The sequence below is a fragment of the Tympanuchus pallidicinctus genome, unplaced genomic scaffold (genome assembly GCF_026119805.1).
Source record: "Tympanuchus pallidicinctus isolate F22 unplaced genomic scaffold, pur_lepc_1.0 scaffold3, whole genome shotgun sequence".
Classification (NCBI taxonomy): domain Eukaryota; kingdom Metazoa; phylum Chordata; class Aves; order Galliformes; family Phasianidae; genus Tympanuchus; species Tympanuchus pallidicinctus.
Window position 1 is genome coordinate 73,655,393 of NW_026294747.1, and position 21,738 is coordinate 73,677,130.

Sequence of the window (21,738 nt, forward strand, 5' to 3'; positions counted from 1 at the left end):
GAGAGGATGTGCTCTGGGAGTTGCTAAAATCACAGTCTGTAAATGTGTCTTTATGGCTGCTTTGGTGTTTCAAAGGCTGTTCTTCTGGCCCATACTCTGCCACTTCTTCTGCCACACTGTGAGCCTTTTCCCAAGTGTGAAAGAACTTTCCCCAGCTGCCACGACCCACCAAGGGGCTCTCAAATATTTCAGGACACGGGAAGGAAAAAAAAAAGCCTTTTTCATCCTGAACTTGAATCTTGGAGGTAGCTCAATTTGTTGAAATCAAAGCCCAAAACAGATGCCTGACATGGAAAATCTACCACCCAAACATATTTAAAAGTTTAGTGAAATTGTAAGCAAAGAAGACTAGGCTTTATAGCAAGCAGCTAAGCACTGCTAGACCTCTTCAAAGCATGATATACAACCTATACAAAAGTTTCTCTATGCAGCGTTCAAAGCTATTAAGTCTAGGATTGACGTTTTATGAAGATCTACATTTTCCTGCAGACATTCACTGAGATTAGACTGACACCAAGAGTTGCACTGAACTAAATCCACAACCAGAAAGTGATAGCATCTCTTGCTTAATGTGAATATCCAGTATGCTCAGATTGAGTCACTAAAATTCTGTTCTGCTCTAAAAATGTGTAGAGTTAATTCATGGACTACAGTTGTTGACAGATTAAACCAAAGTGATAACAAATATTCCCAAAAATCAGCTTCGTTCTTCCTGTGGATGGTCACTTCAAAAATGTTGGTATGTTCTCGCAGGAAGCCCTGATCGAAAGAGAAAGGAAAAGCATTATCTTGACACTAACTCCTTCTGTCCGAGTATTGCCTTGCCTCTCTTTGCCTGCTTTTCCCTTTCTAAGGCTTAAAATGTGGAACTCTAAAAGTAACTCGGATAAGGTTTCTGATTCAGATACCTAAATGTGCATAGATATACTTTCATATTTATCAACCTAAATGCTGTTAGTTCTTTTGAATTTGCTTTTCACTGATGCAGATTTTCTCTATAGTCTCTTGCATTGCAGGAGAGATGAGCTCACTGAAGATGTTTGTGCAGATCTTTAAAATAATACCGAATTACACATTAAAGGCAGACGCTGCTGGAGTGAAAGGCATTAGGCTTTTGACCTTAAAAACAAACAAACAAACAAACAAAAAGCAAAACTGGGCTTAAAGAACATTAGTGTCATGAAAATAAATCAGCCACCCAAAAAACCTTTGTAAGACCAATCTGTGCCCTTTAGAAAAGAGGGAAAGCAGCTGGCTTGGATTGTATAAGAATCAGCCTGCAGGTGCTGGGAGTTTGCCAAAGGGTGAGATTCACAGCTGTTGTGCTTAAACCTGGCCTTTGCCATGGGGCAGCAAGAAGATGTGTCTGAAGAAGGGGAACTCCTGTGGCAACTTCTTTAGGAGAGATGTTCACTCCCTCCTGCCTCCAAGTGTTTGAAGGGTGCAGCAGATTTGTTTGCATCTAGCAAATAACCTGGGTGTTCTGTTTCTTTTGTTCTTTTTCTTGTCAAATGAGACTCAATTTGAGAAATGCTTGTTCAAAAGAGGTGGCTGGCAGGCATTTCCCGGGAGGGCAGCCTGTGCTCTTGCTCTGGTCAGCTCAGAAGAAAATCAGATAAATGCTTTTGGAGCACTGTAGAGGAGAGTCTGTTCCAACACTCATTTGAAACAAGAGAAGTTTCTATTTATGGGACTTGAAGTCTTTATTTATTTGTCCAGTTTTGGTTCTGCAGTTACAACTGTATTTTCACCATCTTCAGAGTCCTTTAAGAGAATACTCTGCTTTCTCATAGGCAGGATTAGAAGGTGAGGGGAGAAGGAGACACAAAAGGAGCACAATAGCTATTTGGCTTCTATAGCCTCCTATAGCCTGTGATGCCAAAGGGATTCATATAGATTAAAAAAGAATTTGTTGTGAGACTTGAAAGAGGCCAGCAATTCCAAGGATGGTCTAAGGAGCCATGGTGGGCACAGCACAAGTAATGAGAAGGCCCTGCTTGGCTTTTGTGACACTGGAAAAGGAACCAAAACATCTCCCTGTGAGGACAGGAAAGAGAAGAGCTGGAAATATACTATTTTTTAAGAAATACACATGAGAAAAAATAGAAAACCCTTACAGAAATACAGTACTAGTGCATTCTTTCCTTACTCTCAGACCTCAAAATGCTTCTCAAAAGAAAGTGGGTAAACTTTCCATTTCATAACATTTCATGTTATAAAACATCCATTTTATAACATGAAAAGACACAGAACCTATTGCTGAGTTCACCACATTTTTTTTTCCATGAGAATTATCTTCATGCACTCCTGAAATATTCTTAGTTCCTCTTCCCGGCTCGCCTACTGATATGTTCAAGTACAGATGTCCATCTCCACTCAGCAGAGGGTTTGCTCAGATCAAAGACTGGAGAAAATCTTTATTAAGACTGGGATTTAGATGAATTTCAAGGCAAAACTGGGTTATTTCAGCAACAACTCTTTCAAAATTTGAGAAAAAATGTGTAAGTGATGGGTGAGGTTACAGAGCAGCTGGATGACTGATGGTTCTGTTCAGTGGGTGTTCCCAGCTATCTTAGGACACAGCTCCCCAGGACAGAAATGCCAAAACGTAGCTTTCCTCCTCCAGCATCGAGATACCTTCCCTAATCCCTTTCCAGCTATTCTTCAGCCATCTCAACACAATCAGTAATGAAAAATAAAGCCATCCTTCACAGACTCTCCTTTTACTCACTGCCCCAAAGCAATTTTCCACACAGGTGTGAAATGTCAAATTTGCCTGCGCTGGGTCTAAAGCCCCAGGATAGAAATCAGACAGTTCAGTTGTGAATTGGCCCAAAGGCAAATGGGATCATGGGTCACATATTTGGGCGTGGGGTGTAGGACACCTGATATGAAAAGCGACATGGAGCTCTGGCTGCTGGGATTTGGAAGGTGGCAAGAAGATGTGGTTATCTGATTTTGGAAACAGCCTCCTACTGCTGTTCCTCCATGAGAACCATCGCTGGAATAAAACTCCGGCATTCTGAAACAGGTGTTAAGAGTTAGAGATTCTCTCTTGCCCAAGAGTCTCTCTAGTCCCAAAAGTGAAACTGGAATCATAGAATCTTTAGGGTTGGAAGAGATGGCTAAAATAATCCAGTCAGGAGAAGAGTTCCTGAAATTGTCGTCTCTCTGTGGTTCTGCCAAACAGCGCTTCTAACAGCGTGCCACAGCACCAACTGCCTGCCCCCGAAGCATTTTCCCCCTCCTCCCCTGATCTGACTCTGTCTCCTATCCAGGCTCCAGTTTATGAGGACTCGCAGCCCACCAGCTCCCACCCAACCCCAACTCGGCGCACAACGCTCCTGCCGCATCCCGCGGCTCCCTCACAGCCCCACGCTGTTCCCGCCGCCAAGACCCGCGCAACGCCCGCTCCCGCCAGCAGGTGGCGCTGTTTCGAAGGCTCCGCCGGAGCGTGGGCTCTCAGGGGGGGAGCGGGCAGATCTTTGCAACGCTGCGAGGAAGGCACGGATCTGCCATGATATTGCCCTCTCTCCAGAGCTCCTTTATCTGGAAGGAAAAGGGAGATTGCGTACCCCTGGAGAAGCCGCGAGGAGTGGGGCAGCCTCTTTATTCTCAAGTTTTCCCACATGTAAAGAACACAAAGAAAAAAAAAGGACAATAACACAAGACCGTTTTTTTCACAGGGGGTCCTTATTCTGCAGAAAACAAACAAGCCACCGTGGTGGCAAATCCACTGCCAGCCTTTCCCCAGCAGGGAGACCTGCAGTCCATGGTCAGGGCTCTGCGGCACAAAACGGCCCATCTCCTCACACAGACGGCCCTTGGGCTATGCAGTGGTGTGGGGACATGGCCTCTGTGTAAGGAAGGAGCAGCTCCTCATGCTCTGTGGCAGAAAATGGAGAAGAAATGGAGAAATAAGATCCAAGTACTGCTGATGAGGTGCTCTGGCTTGACTAGGGAGAGAAGAGCCAGCCCCCTAACAGGGCACTGGGCCACTGAAGAGGTCATGGTGTGGTGTGTAACAACAGAAAGGGGGAACAGGTGCTCAGAAGTCAGAAATTAAGCTGAATTCACAGCTTTGTGAAATCAGCTGTGATTTGCTCTCTCCTGTTGTCTTCACCCTCAGGCAGCAAGGAGGAGTCTTCCAGTAGGACACCGAGAGGGTTTGCGCTGCACAGCGTGGCCAGACCTGTCAGAGAGGGGTTATCGCTGCCCACCTGCAAAAGGACAGGCAGGCAAAGCGCTGCTCCAGGTCGGTTTGTGGGCTGACAGAGGTCAGCTGCAGCCCTTTGAACGAGCGACTTCTCTGAATAGGACTTGTGGTTTTTTTTGCTGCACTGTCTGCATGTGATTGAGTTTTTTCTTGCCCTTCTCAGCTCAATCTCTTTGCTTTGCTGCTCCACTGCTATGTTGAACTCTTTCAACTGTTTATATGGTTGAAAAGTGCAGACAGTGCCTAAAAAAATTCCTAAGGCAAAGTTTAGGAAATTGGTCAGAAGTCCTAGAAACTGAGTAATTGGGATGGGTTGAACTTTGTTTTTTTTTTGTTGTTTCTTTTTTTCTTCCAGTTGCCTGCTGCGTGTTTGTCAGCTAGACATTGAATTGAGGAAGAGTCCAAGAGTTCAAATGTCTTCCCTGCTGCAGGGAGGTGGAGGTGGGCCCGGGGCACTTATCTTAGATCACAGCTGTGTGCAGCAGGGGCTCTGCTCCCTCCCTGCCCTGTGCTCGCTAATGCAGGAGGGGTTCGGGTGGGATGCGATTTTTAGACTCATTAACAGCTCTTCAGCCAGCTAAAGGCTGTGTCACAGGGCATTTCCTGCTGATTCAGCGTGAGAGAGCAGTTCCTGTCTCAAGAAGGAGAATAAAAAAGGGAAATCAATCTTCCTTCCCTCAGGAGATGTGAGTAACACCTTGCACTGCTGCCTGTGTGAAATGTGAACCTATAGTATGAAATTCTGTGGCCTCGCTGATGCAGTTAAAGTAATACGATTTTTTTCAGCAGTCAACAAAATTGTGTGGATATAAATGCAGTCACCAAACACTGACTTGTAACTTTGATTTGAAGAGATCCATTGCTCTGCAGAGCTGTTTGTATACAGTTCGGGTGGCCTGTGGTGTGAAGGATGGGGTGGGTGGAACCTAGGGATGTAAACTGATCAAAAAATGAAATACGATTTCTGTGGAAAGGAAAAGAAGAAGTCAAAGGGCATTTGTGAGAATTTGAAATATACCTGTAACTGTGTCATTATCCCCTCTTCCCCTGAATTTTCTTTTTAAATCTTTTGCAGTGAACATTGTCCAGAGGTTATTAAAACACCAGAACCATAGCCAATAAGAATTTGGTAAGAAAAATGCAAAGTACACAGGAATAAAAGGCACGTATTCACCATGAACATCCTCTTCTTACAAGAGCTGACAACACTCATGAATTTTTACACTTCTTCGGGGGAACAAATGATGATTTTTACATGAGGGATCTTTATGTTAAAAATATGAATATGATGCATGCCTTAGTTGGTCTCTGTCCTGACTCACCTCCCTGAAGTCACTGTGCTTCTTTGGGAAAGGACCCTCCCTGTTTTTTGGTGTGATACCAATATCCCTCAGGATGCCTATGACCGGAGTAACTGATTTGTATGAGAGCTGCTTAGGGTATGGAGGGTGCTGCTGGAACATAGATGTGCATCTGCACTGAGAAGGAAAAGGACCTGAAAGGTAAAATGAAAAGAAGAAAGTGTTGTGGATACTTTTCAGCCTTGGGCACTCAAGAAGGGGCTGGGAAGGGAAGGAAATAAGAAAAGCAGCGTATCACAAAGTGAAGAGAGCAGTAACATTTTACAGCAGCCGAAGATCTCTTTCACAGTGTTTGCAGTCCTTTCATGTGGTGTTATCGGAGTTCTTTGCAAGGGTTTGTTACAGTGTTCTCCCAGACAGAAAGCAGACACAGTCCTGTGACCCACATCCTGAGTTTTACAGCCCTTGTTGTCCTGTGCCATCTGGATATTTATAGTGTGACCCACCACTGGGAGAGCAGAGGACTTCCTTTATACTCTAAACACAGTGCTACGATAATAATGAGAAAGTGGGACAAATGACAGGCCTTCCTGCCCACAAGTTGTCATAACCCCTCCACTTCATATGACACCAGCTGGCTAGGTCACTGCGCTGTTTGTTCAGTGTGTTTCACATGACTGGTCTTGCAGCTGCAGTGAAACTGAGCTGAAGGGCTGTACCTGGGGTGGTACAGAGTGTAAATGCTCTGTAGTTTGAATGGAGAAGCAAAGGGGTAAGAGGAGAAGCTAAAGCTGCTCAGTTAGGGCAACGTGTGACCAGTTGGTCTGTCCCAAGATCTGGCTGTTAAATCAATGGCAAAGCAAGATGCAGACAGCTCTTTAAGTTCAGTGCTGGAGGGCTCAGGTGAAATAAAGCCCTTCACAGGGATCTAATGTTTTAATTCCTATTGTTTTGGGGCAAACATTTGCCTTGTTCTTGATTACCTGTACAATAAATGTTTTTACTTCAGAGGTTAAAACAAATGAGTTGGCTTTCTGATCAGCCTTCTTCCTTTCTGTATCACCCCTGAGGTGTGATGCTGCTTCGGGGCTGGTGTTAGTACCTCTGCATGAATCACACAAGGGGATTCCCAGCAGCTGTTTGTCTTCCCCCTGATTGAGAGCAGAAAAGAGAGAGAGGTAACTCAGTTTAAACTGAATTTGGGCATGCATACTGCCACTGTCCAGCAAAGGTCAAACATGCTCTGGAGCTGTAAGAGGCCAGTGAGAGAGATAAAGAAGATGAGATGTGTGTTGAATAAGATAAGAGCAAGGGGACTTACATGATTAGCAAAGAGTCAGGGCAGTGTGGGATGATGTGACCAGGGGTTAGTGACCTGCTGGCTTCAAAGCTGGTGCTGGAAGGGGTGCAGAGCATTACAGCTTGTTTCTGGTTGCCCTAGCAGAAACCTGAATGAGGGCTGAGCAGCATCCACTCAGCCACCTCTGCCTTTCCTGTTCACTTGTTATGTGGGGTTGTCATGAATGCCTACAGATTTGCTTGGAAGGAGTACTGGGCTCTATGTGCTTGCCCGTATGACACGTCCAGCCCCATGCTTTGTGCATAAGATCTCAGGGTACCAGAACAAAGAAATAATTTCTACTGGGTAGAACTGAACGTCTGCCTACCTCCAGAAGAAAAAAAACAAGAACGTCTGTAGATTCAGATTGGATGGTTGTTGGGATTATGCCAGACCAGAGGTCTTAATACTTAAAGAAGCTGGGGAAAAAGAGAAGATGGGGTGAGATCAGAGCGATTAGTTGATGGAAAAGAGCAAAACTTCAACAATAGTTTCCACATGCAGCCTCCCTGGATCTGGCTGTCTCGTGTTCTGCAGGTAGATCTGGGACAGGAGAGGAGTACGAAGATGAATTCATTGTTTCTTCACAGCATGTGTGGGCCCAGCAGTGAAGTCTAACCTGTTTGTGAGCCAGTGACAAAAAACAGACTTGCACATTTTAACCATGAGTAGCTTACACTATTGTCAGTGAGTTGTTGGTGTTTTTTTTAATATTAAAATAATAGCTTTGCTCTCTTGAAGTCTTATCAGCACAGAGCATGCCATTCTTTACTGCAACACAGCCAAAGTAAACTATCCCAGTTTCATATCAAGTTGTGCAAAGGGAGTGGAAAATGTTCTGACATGGTGGGCTTACACAGAGCAAATGGCTGTTTGCCAGGCTGTAAAGGAGGATCCTGCTCATGCATGGAAGTAGAACATACCTTAAAGGTAGCAAACAACTCAGCTTGGAAACATGTGACCTGGTGACTAAGAAGATCTCGGAAAGTGTGGATGTGGAAGGTAATTTTTTTGCAAGTAAACATATGAGAGAGAAAGCCAATGTCTGTGCTCTGTGGTGTAACAAACCAGCCACAAGGTCGGGTTTCACTTACAGTGAAGAAGCAGTCCCCTAGAGAATATTGCAGCCTTTTAACACTTCACCAATACTCTTACCTTTATCAAGACAGTGCAAACATCAGAGCACATGCTCCATCTTGGCCCCATGATAACAATATCAGCATCAGAGAAGAGCATATCCATGCAAAATCTTTATTTGGAAAGTGTTTCCTGTTGAACAGCAACCCCCCCTCCAGTTTACATGTAAGCACAGAAATGCAGTATTTGCACTGTGTGGAGAAAAATACAGAGAAAACTCTTCAAACACATTCATCTTCTGATACAAATACTATTGTAATTGCTTGCTCCCGTTCTCTCTTTCTCCCTCTAACTCTTCCCTTGGGCTACCTGGAGCAGAAATCCATGGAAATTAGCCAGTATTAGTTTTGGAGGTAGGCCACAATATCTTGAAAGAGAATTATCTGCAATGTGTAAAGACAAAGACAGATACCGGTGTTCTGTTTAGCACATTTCACTCCTCATTTTACTTAGGTTAGGAAAGGCTTTTGGAATGGTTCTGGTTGTTTTCTCCTTGAGTCCAGATCTAGAAAGAAGGCTGAGAGTGCTGCTGTTGAGGGTGGAAAGCTCCTCTTTCATTTATAATCCATATGTTATTGTGGTTTCTCTTGGCTGGGAAATTTCATTTTTATTTCTAATCTCAGCCATGTGTTGGTCAGTTCTGACTTAAGTTCCCTTCACCCTCTCCCTGCTGTGCAGCTCTGCAAGTCATATTGCAAACATATTTTTCTGCATGGGTGGGAGATAGCACTGCGGTTTGGGGCTTTGCAATTGATATCAGGATTTCCCTTTTTCTTTCTTGGAAACATTTTTTCCTTTAAAAATAGAGTTGATGGTAAACAGCTTTTGTTTAGTTCCAGGGGGGAGGTGCAGTGTAAATTTTCATGCAAGTTTGAATAGCAGTACTAAATCACAATTTCCCAACATTTCTAATGGAGTCAGTGATAGAAGCATCATCTCATGAAATCTCCAGTTTGATCCTTTATTGAAGCTATGCAGAAGAACAGAAGTTTAAATGCTGTGGTGTACGTGTGTCAGTAAATCTCACTCCAGTAAATGAGGACCACAGTATCATGGTTTACAGCCAGTGGAATGAAATTACGACAGTGATTCATCCTTCCCCAAAGTAACACTGTCCTGCAAAAGGACAGCTTTACAAAAATCATTCAAGAAGCCAGTAAGTCACCAATCCTTTCCAGTCCTTTTAACACATATTACCCTGCAGCTTTTTCTCACTTACTTCAGCTGTTGGCTTCTGTCAAGTAAAGATTTACTTCTCAGGTATATTCACCTCAGACAGATCTTGGACTTGGACAAAATGCCCGCTTTGCAACAACTTCTGCCATTTGAAATGCAAGACTCTCACTTTTACTATTCTCCCAATCATTTGTTTTTCTTCTGAAAAGGGGCAGTGAAGAAAATGTCATTTTAAATGTGAGGGAGAGGTCCAGTACTGCAAAACTAACATTCAGCTGGCTGTCCATGTGCCAAAGGCAACAGAATATTGACTAATATTGATTCATGATATTAAACAGAAATATTTTACTAAACTCAAATGTTTATATGTGAGTAAGCTTGACAGGACTGGTTGTTTTCAAAGGGTGCACACTTGACAGATTAACTTTATTAACTCGACCACTTTAAGCACATACTATCCCTCCTTTTTTCAAAGGTTTTGGCTGTTTCAGTATATAGGATCTTTGCTCCCAACATCCTTTCATTTTTACATGTTCCATCAGGAGCCGAGTGAAGTAAACAGTGGCTTCGAAACAGTATGCAGTTGTTTGCTGTAGAAGCTGTGGTATGAAATACAACAGTCTATCTTATGCCTAAGGAAAGCTTTTTTGTTGGTTTTTTTGTTGTTGTTGCTGTTTTTGTTAGCTGACAGGTTACGCTTACTCGGGCCTTTCAGTTACCAATGATTTTGAGTCATGCAAAGGGATTTCTCTTTTTCGCACGACTCATCCCACCCCATTTAGCTGCGACGGCAGTGGGATCTGAAATACACACTTCGGAACAAACTTCTGCCCAGTTCAGGATGCCTCTATCAAGGACTGGAGTGAATTCTGATTCTTCCTTCAGTTCTAATTCGTGCTCAGGGGAACCACACGAGGGAGCACTTCCACCTTCAAAAAAATGCCATTCCCCTCAGGGACTGAGTCCCCGAGCACCTTCTCACTTCTCACTTCCCCACTGTAAAGCCAGTGACGTGATTTGCATGCTCAACATAGGTGAGCGAAGCTGGCGTAGCACTCAGAGCTCACTGGTGACTCTTTCTCAGCCAGAAGTGCCTCAACCTTTGGATTTGCTGTGTTACCTTGCTGGCACAGGAGCTGGCACCTTAGCACTGCCATCAAGTGCTGTTACTGTTGCTAACCCTGAAAGATGACCGTCCACTGTGGATTTCAGCAGAGTAAATGGAAGTAGACGGTTGTTTAGCTATCCATCTCCAGGGGAGTCTCCCCATTAAATGTTTTTAAAATATGTAAATCCAGACTCTGGTTTGTTGGGTTTATTTTGGGGATTTTTTTTGCATGTTTCTGGGAACACTTGTGAAACCAGTATCATCCCAACCAACCACTCTGACAGCCTACCATCAACCCCAGCATCCCCAGCTCCAGTAGTAGGACAGCAAGACAAGCTGCATACATATCCAACAGCATGCTTTTTGATGAACCAGCTCTGCTTTTCCTCCCGAGAATAAATGTAAATGCAGAGTCCTGCAGTCACACCGCTGCATTGCAGGAGGCACTATAAACAGGCCCTGCAACCTCTTTTGCATCCACTCAGCCCTGAGCTCCTGCAGCTGCCGTTACCACTGATAGCTGTTGCCATGACAGTTTATGCTCCTGCTGAGCACTGAAAGTGATCATTTTCTACTTTTTAACTACATCTGGTGTAGAAGGAGCTTTCTGCTGACTATTTGCGAGTGGTGGAAAAATGTTAATTCATGGTAAATACCAATGCATTCAAATAGCTGGTATTTTAATTACGGCACAGGTACTGTAAAAACACTAAGCCACAATAATTCATACAGTTGTACTCTGTATTCTTCTTACTGGTATGCATAATAGTATGAAATAGCCAGGGCACTTAGACTAAAACACCAGTTTTAAAGCAGAACTAACTGCAGTCTTTCAACCATCGGTCAGTCACATTTCTGCAAAATAAAGCTTACTAACTTCCTACATTTTTATTTCTCATAGTCTTGTCCACTAAAGGCAATTTTGCAATATTGCTTCTTCGTATCTTTTCTGATTTTGTTTTCTTTTTTTAACGTCACGGATGCTTACATGTGTTGGAAAAGTAATTACTTGACATGAGCGATGAAACAGATGTGTTGCAGAATCCATCGACCCCTTCCCATCTGAAGGAAAAAAAATGCACAAAAAACTATTTTTCCACACAGCCACGAACTGAAGGTAGCAGGAGCAGTGATGTGACAACTTACAGTTCTCCAGAAACCATGGGTAAATTAAAATCTTCAAGTTATTGCCAGGCCCCTCAACTCTGCCATTAGGGGGGATGATGAGAGTCGAAGCAGTTCTTTTTTTGGAAGTAGCTCTTTGTGGACAGACTGGGCTGAAAGATGCTTCGTAACCATGTAATGGCTCCCAGACATCCTAGCTGAGTACTGGTGATTATTTTAAAAGAAAGGTGAATATAGTAAGAACGGTAGAAAAAGTTTGTCAGGAAGTATTGCTAGGCAGCACACTCAAGAGTTAATAAAATAAATTATACACCACATTTTCTTTTCAAACAAGCTTTAAATAGTCCATATGTAACAGAATCGTGTGTTACAGACAAGAAATTCATTCTGTCAAAACACAGGATGAGTGTTTCTCCCTGTCGTTCTTTCCAGATTACAGACTTCTTAGGAAAAAATATTTAAAGACATTAGATTTTAGAAAATAAAATTATGCTACAAAACAACGACAACAAAAAAGAAGAGGGTAAAATAGACCAGTGATGTACATGAACGAGTTATCTGAAGAATGTTAGCAAACAGGTACTTATAAAAAGAAAAAAAAGAACAGCGCACAGAAATGAACATAAAGGCTTTAAAATCAGAGATTCTACGCAGGCTAATTCAGTATCAAAGAGCAGAATGCATAGGCTTTATTATATACTTTGCAGTTCATGCATTTGTGTGTGCAGATAACATACACTTACAGACATGTATTCAAACGCCTTGAGGAAGACATCTGAACTCCTCCCCAGCACCATCAGTTAGCTGCAGGGAAGAAGTAAACCCAGGTTTATTTCTTTTCTTACACTGGCCTAATCCAAAATCATGATGTGTAAAAGGAAGTTAAGTGAAAGAAAGAAACAGGTATTTCATCCAAGCCGCTCAAAGATACCGGGACAGAGATCCAAACCCACTTTTTTGGTAAGCACAGTCACTGGAATGTTATGGCAGCAACAGCAGCCCAGACGGTTCTCAGCTGTGTTTCGGAAAGCTGCTCCAAGAACGATCCAAGGCTTGAGTGCCGAGAAGTGGAAATAACCCTGTTGTACATACATACGTACACACATGGCTCTTCTCAGAAATAAGGGAGCGCTACTGAATACGGGGCAATATGGAGTGTGCATTCAGATATACAAGTGAAATCTTCTTGGGTCACCTTCACTCAGAGGGATAAGTCTTCTTAAAATATAATAATAATAATAATACTTCTTTATACTTGCCACTTGTTAGCAATTGTTTACATCGTAGAAAAATAGATAGTATTCTGTAACAAGAAATATAGTTATTTTGTTAAAATGGGCTATTTTAAACCAGCTACTATTCTTTCATATAAAGAATTTCTAAACAGCAAAACAAAAATAGGTAATACTGAGTGCAAAACAGCCAGTGGTATACTTTGCATTGGTCAGGAACACTAGTTGCCAGCTACTATAGTTACACATTCTGTACAATGTATTACAAAAGTCTTCATTTTTTAGAAGCTTTGGGATTTTTGCTTTTCTTCTCTCTAGGTGGCAAGTAAGTATTTAATCCAAGTAAATTCAGACTCTGGAAGTCAGAAATAATTTCACAATCAGTCTTTGCTACCATTGTCTCGCATTCCTTCCCCCACTTAGTGCAGCAGCACTTTCTGCTTATGGCCAAAAATCCCTTAAGTTAAACAATGTTTAGACTGTAGAGACTTAGAAGTTTAGCTTATAAATTCACATTCTTTTAAAAATCATTTCACTAATCTCCCACGTTTACATCTACACCAAAGAGAAAGCTCAAAAGCCTCACTTCATGCATTTCATCATCCCGGCTGAAGACTGAAATACTGTTCAGATAAAAACTCTTTGCCAACTGTAGGCATTAAGTCTTAATGCCACAAAGCCAGATGGTTCCAATGTAGAAGTCAGATTTTTCTGCGGTCTCCGCATCAGTCTCAGATATGAATAGCTAATTCCTAGTGGCAGTGGTAAAGGCATTATCAGTACACCATGAACACCACAAATGGAGGCAATTTCCAAGCATCAAAGAACAAAAACAAACAAAAAGCACCCAGCAAAAAAAATCAGTGAAACATTCTTAGTAGAGCAGACATCTTTATTCTCTTCTCTGTTCAGCTCACACCTTTTCAACTTTGGTGGGGTCATATGTGTCTGAAAAAGACAAGAAAACACAATGAATAATGTATTGTGGAACTTTTTCAACACCAGTACATGCAGTGAGGCATGGAAATAAGACTTTCTTTCCCCTAATTTTTATATAAAGAAAAGGGAAACTAACACTGGACTGACAGCCCTAAAAATACATAATACATTCTTGACCCCAATTCTGCATTTGCACCAGTATAACTCAGGAACAACTCGGATCAAATGCATGGGGATATAATTGGGAAGCCTTGTGTGGGTAGGAGAAAGCTGAATGACTGCTAAATGATTGCTTCTAGTGTTCAGATGCTTTGAGACTGAAAGACACAAGATTTGCCCCCCTTACACTGAACAATACGTAAATGCTGCACTCTTCCTACTAGGGTGATGAAGGCTGGTTCAGTGATACAGTTCAGTTTTCAGCGTCTTTTTATTTGATTGTGCTTTCTCAGCTTGAGATTCATGCAGTGGCATAATGGAAAGCATCACCGTATCACCTCACAGCAGTCAAACTGCCTCACTTCTGCCAGCAAAACTGCAGCTTATGGTTTGAACATCATTCTCTAAAGCACCGGACTGTCTCACTAACTTTGATCTTTATTTTAAGCCTACCTCTTGCTAGGTCACAGGATAGACCTCACTTTGCATTTCTGACATTGGCCACGCAGCGAACAGACACAAGACTTCTCCTTCATCCTACATCCCTGTGACTCTGGGAGAGGATTGCAATGAAAGGACTTTGCCTTCTGAGATCTGCCTGCCCTGCACATGCCTGCCTTACCCCAGACACCTTGGGATGCACAGCCACACAGGAGTCTGTAATCCCCCAGGAGTCCGGACAATCCAGCACTGCAGCTATGCTACTTGCTGTGCCTGTGTAACTTGGGTATCTGTGCTAATCTTAAAAGTCCCTCCCATAGGCTATACTCCCATAGCACTTGCATTTAAACAGTTAAGCATGAAAATAGTTGGACCCATAAATATCACACTGGAGAGTAAAATGTTCACCCTGAGGAGTTTTACACTGATATGAGTGAACATCTTCATTCAAACAAGCACAAAAATCGTCAGAGGGAAATTTTTACCTCTGTGTCCCTCTGCAGCATCCAGATGCATATCAAGAGACTGGCTAAGAAAGAACTTCGGCCCTAGTGGGTGCTGGGGTGGGACCTGTAATTCCACTCTCCTCACACTGACAGGCTAGCCAAGAAAGGAGTCTGTGCCAGCAGCGCCTATGTAAGAACTGCTTATCACTGTTCAGCCTCTGCTGGCATTTCCAAACTTCAAGGACAGACACCACATTAATGCACAAACTCAAAAGGAACATAGTGTTTGAGGGCTGGTGCACTCCAGGACAGCTCAGCATCTAAGCTTAGTGCATTGGCAATGTGAGAAGATACTATTTCAGTTGCAATTACAAATGTTTTCTCCATCTAAAATACAAGAACACATAACAGCTCCAAACCGCTCTGCACAAAGCTGATCTAAGAATAAAAATGGATTAACATTTCAGAAACTTCTCCCAAGGCCTCCCTGGCCCAGTTTTTGGACTCATTCACGGTGTGAGAACTCACCACCAGTTGGAAAAGCTCTGAAGGAGTGGGGTGAGAAACTCAGGCCACAAGACTTCTGCACAGCCCAGATTATTCCCTAAAAGCTTACTCAGACCTTCAGCATCTAAACCAAGGACCCCAAAGATCCAAACTGCCAGGAAGACTCCTAGCAGTGTCCGAATTCTGGAAGCACAAATACTGGAATTCCTGCACTGATCCACAAACATTTCTTCAGCATTTGGTTAAGCTAATTTGCAATGCTCTTTACAGAAATAAGGCCAGATCAGTAGCCTCACGGAAGCAGTCTTCAAACAGCAAAGAAGAAAAAAAACATCCAGTACATTTGGGAACATTGGAGATGTTCTTCAAATGGCACTATTTGCATAGTAAGATCAGCTCTTACTCTGAGATGACTGTTCATCTGCCAAGCTACATTATACATGTGAAAGCCTGTTTCTTTTAAGGCCTCTAAGCCTCTAAAGGAGGCCCAGTCTGCAATTATAAGACTAACATCACCCTAGCTCACTCCAACTAGAACGGATTTTAGAAATATCTACTCCCTGAAAGGAATGCATATCATGCTTTTTCAAGACTAGTTCTCATTTTGGCTTTCACTGGTACCAGTGAGACAGTCCGGAACATGGAGTGAGAGTTAACAAAGTCAACAAGCATCAGGCCCTTCTATAAACACAAATCTCCAGTCCTGCCTCACTAAGGCAAGATGAAGATCTTGCGGCTGTCAGCAAATCAGTCTCTTTGGACGGAAGGAAGCCAGTGGAGGAGACTGCTTCTACCATGTGTGTTACCCTGCAGTGCTGGATGTGTGCAGCGCGAAGGGACAGCCATGATGCAGATATGGGGAAAGCTGTTAAAAGGAACTACTGCAGTGGGCACACATTGCAGAACTCGAGCCTGGCATTGTCAGTAAGAAGGATAAAACTAGGCCTAATTTGCTGCAGAATAATTCTGAGTACAAGGCTCCAATAAAACACAATCTGTTTTCATACATCCCTGAAGTCTTGTCACTACAACAGTTATTTTCTTCATTCCAGCAGAAACCCCAAAAGAGGAAAGCATATGAGATACATGTGGGGCATACTGGATCTGATGGATACGTGGAAGCTGAATTAGCCTGTTTGGAAAACCTGCTCAAGGGAAATACGGCTCAGAGCAGAAGGAGATGCAGAGCTGTGGGATACAGAAAAAGATGCAAAGGAAAAGGCTGTAAGACTGGAAAAGTCAATGCTGAGAACTCATAGAAACATTTATCTTCAGAAATAAATACATACATTCACTATAAAGCATGCTCAATTTAGTTTCAGTCCCTCTGTACTGGAAAACTGTAAACAGATTTACATCGATGGAGTTTAATGAATAACCTGTGTGAATTTCAAGATAGAGTAGTGGCTGTTGCAAGGAGGACAGAGAGAAGATGATATTAATTTAACAACTTTCACACTATGCACTGGCTCACTCCAATGCATTTAATGCACTAGGCAGGTAGCCTGGGAGGTTTATACCTTTACACAGATCTATGGCAACAGATGATTTTCAGTTGCTTAATACAATGCCATATGAAAACTGTTGTGGAGAGAGAACAGTTCACGTTACTTCGGGGGTGCATATGGACTACCCAAGTTTATGTGCTCTTGAGAGATGAGGAACACACACACCAAAAAAAAAAGGTGTTCACTGAAAAAGTCAACGTTCCATTTGACCTGGGGATAACAGTTGTGCTCAACACGTGATTTGGAAAATATTCATGAGAGAGAGAATTTTCCAGGCCCCTTAATGTAGCCATTTCCCAGAGGCTTCACAGAAGAACATCAGATTTTTATTTTTAGTTCTTTCTGAACTCTGATACAGCATGTGTCTCCTTAAGTATTAGAGATGGAAAATTAGGTATTCAAGGAGAGGCTATGATTAAATCACCACATGTTCCTAAACACTGGCACCAGAGTGACTATCTCTGAACTGAGCTATTTAAAACTGGCAGTTCCCTGAAACAATTAGACAGACAGCAAACCTCGGGGACTGCTCCAGCCTGCGTGAATGAGTTTCAGTATCACAAGTTACTTTTACAGTAAGTTTTCCTAAAATAGGATCACTCACTCATGTTACCTCTTCCACAAGGAGAGTAAAGGAGGTGGCAACCAGATGGGGGTAGTACCACCTACGGCCTGTTACTATTTGAGCATCATTACGTGGGCATAAGGAAAGTGATTGTGCCTGTTACATAAGAAAACAGTACCCACTTGGATCTCCCAAAGTAGGGTCTTACCTAAGGAAAAATCTCTGTCGATTTTCTTCTTGTCCATTCCACCTAAATATCCATTTTCACTGAGAGACACAACACGCTTGGACACAGTCCCTGAAGTTGCCAGTTTGCTTCCTCTCTCCTCATGTACCTTTGCCAGCTTCTCCTCGTCCACCTCCTCTCCTGAGTCTGCACTTTTAATGCTCAGACGTCTCATCCGGGACACAGAGTCGACTTCTTTCATTCGCACTAAGCGATCCATGGCAGTCCGGCTTGGTGGAGATGTGAGCTTGCCTTGTAGTGTCTCTATCACTTTTGAGGTGCTCCTCACTCTCTTTTCTGAGTGCTGACACACAGTTAGTTTGGATACCAACTTTTGGTCTCCACCTTGGCTGGGCCTCTCAGGTTGTTCAAACGCTTGCTCCTTCACCAACATTTTAGTGCTGCTTTCCTGGTGAGTGGTCTGGCATTCATCAGGGTATAATGATTGGTCCCTTTCTCCAACAAAGAGAGCACTCTCTGTCCACCCACACTTACGTCTGCTTTCATAAGAACTGTCTTTTTTTCCTTCTTTGCCACTTACAGTGCTCTCTGCTGATGACCCAAAGTCATGGGCATTGTTTGCAGGCCTTGTGCCTGGCTGGGGCCCAACGTGGTCATCTGGAAGGAGAGATTCCACTGCTATTTCTATGCCTAAAATTCTTGCAGCTCTTGCCTGCAAGGACTCATTCACAGGGATTTCCACAGAATTTTCATTTGAAGAGTAATCAGAATTGCTAGCACCAGGGCCTGAGGCTGTATCAAGTCCCACTGCCCTCAAATCTGGCTCAGAGCACCCTTGGTTCCTCTTGGTTAAGGACAAGCGTACAACTGAGCCTCTCTCGAATTTTGTATCATTTTGGGGAGCCGCACCTTTGCTCAGTTTAACAAAGTCTAGATAATTTTGGTCTTCGCTCATCTCCTGTAAGACAGGATTATTGAAAGGATTACCATGGTAGGAGCTGCTTGGACTACTAGACAAGAATCTCTTGACAGGTCCTGTGCGAACTGGCTGGCTGTTTGCTCTATTCTTGGCTTCCCCCATCCTCATTTCTGTTATCAGACTTCCATCTGCTGGTCTGACTCCTTCATTGCTCCCTCCTGGCTGTGAAGAGCACTGAGAGCCAACACAGCTCATCTCAGCACCATGCTCTGTCCCTGTGCTCCAACTTTCAGATTTACTTTTAACTCTCCCTGACTTGAATACGGGCACCTCTGGCACAACTGTTTCCAACTTCCCACCACGTTTTGGTTCTTGGTTCCCATTTCTAGGTGACCTTCTCTGTGGAAGGGCATGTGGCTGCGGAGAAGCTCCTGCACTTTCCAAGTCTTCCTCACTGCTCATGCTCTCTTCCTGCCCTTGCAGCTCCTTGTTAAAACTTTCTAGCTCACTTATTGCATCCCATGGTCGGCGGCTGACAGGCTTCAGAAGGAACTGCCCAAACAGCTCTTTACTGTTGCAAGGAGCTCCTGCTCCTCCCTTAACTACATCAGCCTTGGGAATAATGCCAGCTTCCCGCTCCTGGGCAGGCAGGGGCTGGCTCTGGTGGCCCTTGGGTGAGGAGGCCTGTGGGACGGAGGTGGCAGTTCTAGAAAATGCGCTGTTGCTGGACTGGCTGAGGTACATCTGCCCCTTCATGCCATACGCACCCTGTATGCGGCCTCTGTCATCAGAAGGTGACCCTGTCTGTTTCGACTCAGCTGTGGATGCCGTACATCCTAGTTGCTTTGGAGACAGCGATTTGTTACTGCTGGGTTGCCCAGGCTTTGGACCATGGAAAATCTGTGGGTTTTTAGGTTCTTCAGAGAAACTGGTCTGTGTTTGCTGGTCTTTGTACTGATCACCTGGCCAGGAGCCAGAGTATTTGAGCTCTCTGTGTTTTGCAGGCTGAATAAATCTGAGGTCATTCATTTGTTTGAACTCTTCTGGTCTCCACAGCTCTTGTTTTTCTAACTCATTTTTATTGGTCATGCTTCCTGTAAGAGCTTGTAACTCCAAGTCAGTTGAAGACATACTTAAGAGACTTTGTTCTTGCAAAGCCCCATTGTTATCAAACCTGTTCTTATCAGGGCTCTGGGTTATGTTGTTGTTCCTATCTGTATCTGGCAGATTTGATTCTGATTTAACTGGGATAGAGACCAAACAAAATATAGTTTCATTCATTTTTTTCTTTGAACTCTTTTTGCTCTGCATCCCAGTTCCAGGTTCAAACTTTTTCACTTTTGTAACGGTCTCACAGGTGCTGTCCATATGTGAGTTTCTTACAAGAAGTTTGCCTTTTGTGTACTCTGTGCTGGCTTTGTTGCAGGGGCTGTGATTAGCTGTGCTACAACTGTCTCTTTGGTCCAGCAAGGCACAATTTTCCTGATCTCGGACGGATGGTGCCAACCATCTGCTGCTGTGGGTGGAGCTGTCAGAAGTTCTTTCTTCCTTTACAGAACCGGCTAAGTGTGATGCATCCAAAAAGGCACTGTTGTACTGTACTTCAAGATCTCTCTCTTGCGAAGTACCGGAACTGGGACTATGTGCATTTTCAATGTATTTAATGTTGCCCTGCAGACCATCGGGTGGTGCAATTTTAATATGCCGTATCCGAGGATCATCAAAGGGAATATACTGAACAGAACGCAGGAAGTCAGCGGGGCGCCTCGAATGGCTTTGCTTCCCAGGAGGAAGATGGTTGTCTTTGCAAGGAGCGGCTCCCATTTCAACACTGTTCACAGCTGGTCGTTGGCAGGCAACAGCCCGCTCTGCAGTGTCCTGCTGATCACTGCTGGCATATGTGGCATTGTTAGGCACTTCACTGAGGGGATGTGGGCTCACGGTATGGTGAGGTGGGGATTTGTAAGAAGGAGGAGGTACATAGACCGGGGGCTCCAAACCAGGATCATGAACACAAGCATCTTGCCTCGGCTCACTTGCTTTGGCTAAATAAGAAATGGGTTCATCCTTCTGGTAGTGGTCCTGAAAACCAGTTTCGGCAGTTCTGCTCTGTCGCTGCAGTTCATAGGATGGAGGCTTCAGAGGTCTCCCATACTTGGGCTTCACCAGGGGAAGGAAATGGCCTCCTGTTTCATGGTGCTTGGCCGATTCCACAGTCAATCTGTGTGAAGGATAGGAAGGGGCTTTACTTACGCTGAGGGAGTTGTTGCTGTTGGTCACGGAGGGCATTTCCACACACCTCATGCTCTCCTGCAGAAGGACTCTCGGCAAGGACTGCGATTTCCCTTTGTTGTGGGAGCCTAAGACATCGTCTCCCAGAGTCAGCGAATACAGCTCTTGGAGCAGTTTCTCTCTGTCACCATCCGACATTTGCCTTCCTACCTTTTTTGGCTGGTTCCAGCTTTCTGTTCTCATGTTCTGCCATTTGCAGTCTCCAGGCCCCTCACAGCTCTCGGGCAATCCACTTCTCCTGACGTACTCTGTGCTCAACCCCACTTTCATCTGGGCATCCTTGGGGTGCCTGGGTGCCCCATGGGCCGCAGCCAGACCCTGCATTTCTACACCTCCTTTCTGGGAGTAGCCCAGCAGCACGCTGAAGTCCTGCCCTCTCCTTCTCCAGTAGGCCAGATCTTTATCACTCTTGGGCTGGGAAGACCATGCTAGTTGGGGCCTGTCATAAACCCTGAAAAAGAAACACACTGTCATCATAGGCAATTTCCACAGATGCACTTTCTTTCCCTTATGGGTAATTCCATTAAGAGGTCAAATGTTGAGTTATGCCAATGGGGTTTCTGTAATCTATTTGCAACCAGAAGGCTTTATGATTTTAATGAGAGGATTTAAGTCAGCCATTAGCACGAGCAAAGGAACAGCAAAGGAACCGATGCTCTTCTGGCATGTTGTTAGCAATGCAAAGCTGTTAGAAAGAGAAACAAATGCACACAGTTATGTGCTCTGCAAACATGTACAGCTCCCTCAATGGGCATCAGAAAGCCAGAAATGATTATGATGAACTTATTTCTGCACTCTGTTACATCAAAATCTATAAACTTCAAGGGGATCACTGGTACAAGCAAGTTTAACAGGACTCTAAAGCTAAAATGCCGAGGGTAAGGAGAACAAGTAGAGGGCTACTTCCTAAAATATATCCTGTATGAAGCACGATAAGCTGAAATTAAACATGTCGTTTCCTGCGTTGATTCTTGTTCATCTTTCTGAGGGCACAAATCCCTTTGATAGGCTTTGGATGAAATGATACATGACACAACAGTGGCAATGTATCAGCACAGCTCTTACTATGATGAAACCAACATTTAAATCTAAAACACCCCAAAAGAAGTATAACTTTTGCTTAGAAATAAAAGAGGGATCA

The 21,738-nt window shown here is 43.7% G+C and overlaps 1 protein-coding gene across 3 annotated transcripts in view; it reads right to left on the reverse strand.

Annotated features, from left to right (window-relative positions):
* Positions 1 to 8,940: 8,940 nt before the first annotated feature.
* Positions 8,941 to 21,738, reverse strand: part of JCAD (junctional cadherin 5 associated) — a 58,346-nt gene continuing 45,548 nt past the window's right edge. For 2 of the 3 annotated variants that reach the window (XM_052693791.1, XM_052693792.1), the window contains exon 3: positions 13,506 to 21,048. In XM_052693791.1, the coding sequence (XP_052549751.1) occupies positions 17,313 to 21,048 (3,736 nt within the window). In that variant the 3' untranslated portion in view covers positions 13,506 to 17,312. Of the gene's footprint in view, positions 21,049 to 21,738 lie in introns of all 3 variants that reach the window. The other variant, XM_052693793.1, reaches the window with a different exon arrangement.